The following is a 7,328-nucleotide window of genomic DNA, read 5'->3' as shown; positions in this document are numbered from 1 at the left end:
CCCTAGTACACGTGTCATCTCCCTAGTACACGTGTCATCTCCCCTAGTACACGTGTCATCCCCCCAGTACACGTGTCATCTCCCCAGTACACACGTCATCTCCCCTAGTGCACGCTGCTGAACTGCATATTGATTTGAAAGTGGTATTTTCCAGCGAGCACAGTGCTCCTAAAGCAAGTTAGTTTCTCTGAGCTCTTTTACACGCCTCTTGTGCAGGTATTGAACTATCTGTTTTACAGTGGCTCAAGCATGATTGTAGTCAGTTGGTGGATTGCCATAGCATGAGTCATTGTGAAGCAATCTACCTTTAAAAAAAAACAACCCCACACTGTCCACCACCAGCACACTTGTCTGTCCCCTTCCACAGAGGAAGGCTGAGGTAACTTCATCATGGGCTTCTCTGCCATGAAAAATCTTTAAGTGATGAGTAATGCACACAGCATCCACCAGGAGCTTAACTGAGATCATGAGAAAAAAGGAGGCCTGGACTCCAAAGCTCTCTTGACTGGCCTTCAAAGCAAAGTGCAGACCCAGGTCTTGGAGAAGGCTCGTCTGTTGTTCCTTCTACTTCTAAAATCTTTCAAAGGTGATGCACATGCAGACAACACAGTAGTTTGACTTGCTGTGGTTTGTCCTCTCACCTGTGGTTTGTTTGAGTAGTTCTAAGCCATTTAGTTGCGCCTGATCCACACTTTGTTTCCTGAGCATGATGTCTTCTTGTAGAACCTGCAAACACAGGAACCATTTGCACATGGAGGAGAGACTTCAATCAGTGTTACCATTCATTATTGCCAGAGAACTTTGATCTCTCACCCCTGAGAGCTAGGTCTCACAGAGCTGTGCATGAGCCAACACCGCAATACTCAAAAATAGCCACTGTTCTCATGGTTACAACTCTTCTTTCTACCTCATCCATGCTCACAGCCATAACTTACCACACCCTCCTTTCCGGAAGATGCTCAGGGCCCTGTGGAAACTGGCAATACGGAAGGACCGAGGCACCAATTCACGGTGGGTCCCACGGTAAAAATCACAAAACACAGAGGGAAAAATCCAGCTAACTGGATAAATTCAATTCCCATTTATGAGCAACTATAAAAGAACCCCGTATACACAAGCAAAGTGCTTTTCTGAGTATAGCCAATCACATAAATCATAATGGACACAGAGAATGCAGAAAAAGAAAGATAAAACAATGACAACAGAAATGAAAGCAAACGAACTTAAATAAATGAAAATACCCGAAGCTCGGCCTGCTGTTTCCGCAGTCCCTCGGGGCTGCACTCCCGGACCTGCAGTTGGCCCAGCTTGCCGTGCACTTCGTTCAGCCAGTTCATCAGCTCAACTTCATCCTCCCCGAAAATCTTAGCATTACATAAGGCCTGCTGGAGGAGCTCAGACCTGCTGTGACTTCTCTCTTGAATCTCAATGTACCACACTTGCGAGGAGTCTAGTTTACTCTGCACCATATCCTTATCCTCCCTGGAGCTCAAAACCTTTAAGGACTGGCCAGCGCTAACAGCCTGGTGTAAATGTTTACTGTGAATGATGATGTCATCTTCTAAGGCCTACATGAAGTTTCAAAAAAGGAAGAAAATAACAAGTATGGACAAATAAAAATGAAAACAGAACTTAAATGACATTTGAGATGATTTAGTTGGCAAGTATGTCAAAACAAAACAGTAACACATAACTCAAAAGTCACGTCACAAAACCATAAAACAAATGGAAAAGTACGTCTGGTGGGTGTGCGATTTGCATCTTACTTTGTGCTGGGCAATTTGCTCCTCCAGTTTGGATGCTTGGGTTCCTACGGGTTCACAGTTCGCCAGCCTCTTCTCCATGGTCGTCAGCCAGTCATTCAGCGGTTCTAAGGTTTCATGAAACAGCTGGGCTACCACCGAGATACCTTCCAACTGACGGTTCCTGTAAATGCACCAGGACCATGGTCCGTCAGCGAGGAGGGAGGTGTAAAACGGTCCACAAAAACCTTCCCTCGTCTTCTCCCACTCCAGCCTAAACGTTTTTGGTAGATATCCCCTAAGGGTAAAATTTCAATCTACCATTTAAAGGACATGTCATAATAGTTCTTAGATTAAATAAAGTGGAACAACAGGCCTTCACACGTCCCTGGGCCTCATGGAGGGTAAAGCCATCTTTTCTGACAATGATCCTAACACTCCTGGGGATCCTTACAGCCATGTTGTAGCTATGTTCTGTCAACAGCACCACAGCGACCACGAGGAGGATAGGCTGAGCGCAGAGGCCATGTGCAGCTGTGACAGGCATCATGTACTCGTTGCATACCAGCAGCTGAAGTTATGTAACCAGAGGGTCACATGACCCACGCACACCTTCCCTGAGTTAGTGGAGAATGCTACTTGATAAAAGCACAGAGCGTTTGCTGTATTAGCCAGAAGCAGTGGTTAATGCTTTAAGGATCACACCAAGTTCTCAACTTCATTTAAGGTCTGGAACAGTTTGAGAGAACTCTCTGCTCAACTGCAGAGGGTCCAGTCCACAGCTGCTTTCTGAGCTTTCAGCTTGTCCATAGTGCCCAGGGACCGTGCTATATAGAACAGAGCGTCCAGTCCACGCAACCCTGTCAGAACCTGTGTCACAATCGAAAACGGTGCTGTCTTCTTCACCTTAATTCCTAGGGAAATACAGGACTGGAAAAGTTAGCTATCTATGAAGACAAAAGTGGGGCCATCTTCATCCTGCTCCTAGATGGCTACATTACAAACCATATATACACAAAACTTTTGAAAGACCTTTCACAGAACCGTGTATGTTTCCTTTTAACTTCTGGATTATCTCTAGTTATGACTCCCTCTCTTCTATATCTATCTGGAATCAATGGAAATGATACGTTTATAATGACTTTTCTCAGTACTGGATTTTGAACTCAGGACCCTTGTGTTTGTTAGACCACTGCTTTACCACTTGAGTCATACCTCCAGCCCTGCTTTTTTGGTAGCTATTTTGAAGATGGAGGCTGAGGAACCTTTTTGTTTGGCTGACTTCAAACTTTGATCTTCTAGATCTTAGCCTGAGTAATTAGAACTATAGGTATGAGCTACCAATCAGTGTGCAGCTGTAATGGTGTTTAATTGATTAAAGCTGTGGTTATGTGACCAAATCTGTGAACAATAGATGCAAGTATAAATGGTAATTATTACTAATATCCCTCCACTTGATACTGCTTGAAGGACAAGAAGACTGGTTATAACAGTAAAGTGGAGAGGTGGGCATACACTTTTCTTTAAAAACAATTACTGTATTGTCAAAGCTCACAGAACTCATAAATGTTATAAACCACAATAGACAATTTGCCCCATGAAAGTTAGAATGTGTTTGTGACTTTAAGCATCACTATCCCACAATACTGTGAAATTTGGGGAATTATGTAATCACTTAATCACAATAAAGAATTAGAAAAACACAAAGCAAAACAATCACTGGCAGAATCTTCCCTTGCAGCCAGGGCAGGATGTCCAGGGAGTCGCACAGGGCCAGTCAGCTGGCTCAGATAAAGCAGGGGTTTAGCCCCCTTCGGGCACTTCACGCTGTGACCACAAAACTCAGGATCAGTCAGAAGGAACTTCTCCCTCCCCACTAGTTCCAGAGGAAGCGGGAATGCATGGAACAGGAAGTGGTGCTGTGACTCAGAGGTAGAGCACTAGCCTTGAGCTAAAGAGCTCAGGGACAGTGTCCGGGCCCTGAGTTCAAACCCTACAACAACAAAAAAAACCAGACATCTATGGAACAAACTTGCGCTGTTCACAGGTTCTTCTGCTTTCACAACTGATTCTCAAGGTGTCTACAGAAACCTTCACCAGCCTCCCCTCCCCGCCTACCCCACCCCTCCCCTCCCACAGCTCCACTGTGCTTCCCTGCCCATCCAGGTTCTTCCTCTTCTGCACCCTCACACACCCTCAACATTTGCTTGAAAACCTTCTCCACTGCTACACCCTGCTTGTCTGTACCCCAGCAGGCCGCAGGAGGGGCCGCCAGAGCCCAGCTCTGAGCCCTGGCTCACAGGGCGGAGGTGAGCATGCGGTGACTGCATGACTTGGCTGGTGACCGGTAGACACTGCATGGGATCCAGAGGGTGGACACCGCAGTCCTCACGCCCACACCCGGCAAGCACGCAGACGCGGTCCTGCTCGGGGCGAGCCCGGAGCTCGGCCTCACCTGGCCTCAGCCTTCTCCAGCAAGGCCTCCCATCTGCTGTCCAGCAGGCCCAGCTGCTTCTCCACCTTTGCCCTGTCCGCGGGCTCTGCAGCGGCAGCCATCTTTTCTCCCTCCTGCTTGATAACCTCCACGGTAGACTTGCGGTCATCCAACAATCTTTGGAGAAGCTTGAGGCAAGACATAAAGAATATATGTGAAACAAATACAAACTAAATGTGCTTGAGGCATTTTAGGGAGCTGGACTGGGGGTTTGAACGCAGGGTCTCAGGCTTTCCAGGCAGATGTGCTACCATGACCCCCGCCCTATTTTACATGCTTACACGTGACAGAAGTACACAGTTTATGTGGATGCATGCATAAAAGGACTTGAGGAGTGGAAACTTAAAGAGGAGTAATTTGGCTCATTCACTGAACCTGTGGCAGACACAAGGGCCCTGGGGTAGGGTTTGTTTTTGCTGTTTTTTTTTTTTTTTTTTTTAAGTAGAGGCTGCTGACCTCTGTAGTATTGAGTTGTAATATAAAATTTGGGATAAGGCCAATGAATCATGGGGAAAGTACAAACTCTCTTACTTGAATGAAATAAGAGTCTCCTAGCCATTTGATAATTATATTCTCTGTCAAAGAAAAAAGTTACTGCAAACCACTTTCTTCAAAACTCCTATAGTAGACAATGCAGTTAACACTCAGACCAGGCTAAGAGGTTAACAAGGCTAAAATAGGAGGTCACTGACCAACCATCTAAGGAACAACTTAAATCCTGTCAAAGGATGGAAACTAAAAGATGGTTTTCACCTATCATCAGACAGGTGAGGATTCTCCAAAGTAAATCAAACAAGACCATACACTTCACAGTGTAGCAGCAGACACTTACAAAATTCAACTTAATTCTAATTACACATTCCAAGATGGCTACAACAGTGTTTGACCTGGGGAGCCAGAGCTCAGTGTTAAGATGCTGTATCTCATCTCATCAAAACCAACAGCAAGGGACCAGCTGCTATGCACAGACATGAAGTGAGGAAGGCCTCCTTAACCTGGTCCTAACCCATCATCAAAGACTGAGATTTGGCAATGGCCCAGAAGTGAAATGCAAGAAGATGACTTGGGAATCAAGACAGGGCCAGGAGGAAAGAGGAGGACAGTCTAAAAGGAACACCAGCTGGGAAGGCGGCTCAGTGGCAGAGCGCTGGCCTTGCATGAATGAAGCCCTGGGTTCCATTCCTCAGTACCACATGCACAGAAAAAAAAAGCCAGAAGTAATGCTGTGGCTCAAGTGGTAGAGCGCTAGCCTTGAGCAAAAAGAAGCCCAGGCACAGTGCCCAGGCTGAGTTCAAGCCCCAGTCCTGGGGAGGGGGGGAAGGAAGGTCACAGGATCACACCTTCCCTTGACAAAGGTTAGAACTGAGTGGACTACTTTGGATACACTTGAATAGCAACGATTCTAAAGAGTACAAAGGCAAAATTGGGGCTGAGAGTGTGGCCTAAGTAGAAAGCCTGCTTAGCAATAAACTGAATCCCAACACCAAACACACACATATGCACACACACACATCAACAGATAGATTTTATTGGTTAATCACTGTTAATTAACTGGAGAGTACCTTTAAGTTGTAAATGGTGATCATTTCAAAAATCACATAAATGCAGTAAGCTTCCAGCTCCACTCCATTGATCTTTACTTCTAACTTTATCTGTAATGGCATGCTAGGGCTTTCCGAGATTTTTAGTACAAGGTAATATGAGCTAACCCAGGGCCTGCCCGAGCTGCTGTGCCAGCCCCAGGCAGTAAGTTTTACATTTAAGAAAAAAAAAAAGAGGAAGTGGCACTGTGGCTCAAGCGGTAAAGCGCTCACCTTGAGCTGAAGAGCTGAGGGACAGCGCCTAAGCCCAGAGTTCAAGCCCCACGACCGACAAAAAAAAAAAAAGAGGCCAAATGCAGAAGTGTTTAACTGGGAAACAGTAATTGTATGTATTTGAGATACCATGTGATGTTCTGGTGTTGAAAAGATTAAATCAAGCTAAGCAATCTGTCTAGCACCTCACCTCTTCTACTTACCTTCCTCCTATATACAGAATATTTTAAAGCTTTTTAGCAGTTTTGAAATATATATTATTATGAGCTTTGCTAACTGAAATAAGCCAGAGATAGAAAGAAAAATTAAATTTTAATTACATAGCTTTTATTTGCAAAACATTGAACTAGAAATCATGTACTTCCTTGTCTTTAAAGCCGGGGCCGGGCAGAAGAACCCCCTTCCTGCTCTCTGCACATCAGAGCAGCCACACCACCGCCCCACGGGGTCAGTAAATGCTGCACAACTAGCCACGGCCTTCGAGAGCCCGAAGCTACGTGTGTACCCCAAGTCCTCAGCCCTATGAAGTTGTCATTCCCCAGGTGGGGGACTTAGCAAGGCCACAAAATCTGGATGTATCGAGTCCAACGCTGGCCTTTTTTGCAGGCTAATCTATCAGAGGATGCCTTCCACCACCAGCCTACCATGTAAGAGGACAGCAGAATGTCTGCCGGAGGCCACCCTGTCCAGAAGCCTTGGCACTGACATCCTCCGCATACAGAGTCCACCCCTCCCAGAGCCCCTCCTGCCACACCCTCCGCGTCACAACCTACAGACTTACTCTATTGTCTTTCCCTTAGCCCTCCCTTCCCAATAAGCTTCAGGCTCATTGAGGGATTTGTGCAGTTTTTACCCCGTGCTATTTCCTCAACAACTCTGCAGAGCAGACCTTTGGCAAGTACTGGTTGCATGACTGACAAGAGCCAGGGGCCAGATACCTTATCAAGGTAAATCTGAAGGTACATTTTAAACTCTCCATAAATGAGCTTTAATGTGCAACACAAAGGTACCAGCTGGCTTACCTTCTGCTCCTGTATCTGGGCCTTCACCACTTTGAACTCTGCGGAGGGAGGCTTCTGATTGGCCACCAGCTCCTCGGTGTCTGCCATCCAGCTGAGCAGGGACTCCAGGGCGTCCTGGAACCGCCCGCAGTGCAGCAGGGCCGCCTGCAGCTGTGCCGCCCGCTGGGCCACCTGCAAGGGGCCAGTTGTCTCCACTCACCACTTGTTTCAGAAAATACTCGAACCCGCATCAGCCACCGCCCCCAGCCACCGCCCC

At 46.5% G+C, this 7,328-nt stretch overlaps 1 protein-coding gene across 1 annotated transcript in view; it reads right to left on the bottom strand.

Annotated features, from left to right (window-relative positions):
* Dst (dystonin) overlaps positions 1–7,328 on the bottom strand; it is a 287,116-nt gene that overhangs the window by 60,235 nt on the left and 219,553 nt on the right. Inside the window, exons 55-59 of the mRNA XM_013019154.1 lie at positions 7,073–7,243; positions 4,198–4,364; positions 1,767–1,926; positions 1,242–1,568; positions 642–726 (exon numbers count right to left, since the gene is read on the bottom strand). Of these exons, the coding sequence (XP_012874608.1) occupies positions 642–726; positions 1,242–1,568; positions 1,767–1,926; positions 4,198–4,364; positions 7,073–7,243 (910 nt within the window). The remainder of the gene's footprint in view (positions 1–641; positions 727–1,241; positions 1,569–1,766; positions 1,927–4,197; positions 4,365–7,072; positions 7,244–7,328) is intronic.

Source organism: Dipodomys ordii, unplaced genomic scaffold, assembly GCF_000151885.1.
Source record: "Dipodomys ordii isolate 6190 unplaced genomic scaffold, Dord_2.0 Scaffold44, whole genome shotgun sequence".
NCBI classification, from domain to species: Eukaryota; Metazoa; Chordata; class Mammalia; order Rodentia; family Heteromyidae; genus Dipodomys; species Dipodomys ordii.
This window is presented reverse-complemented; position numbering and strand designations above follow the sequence as displayed.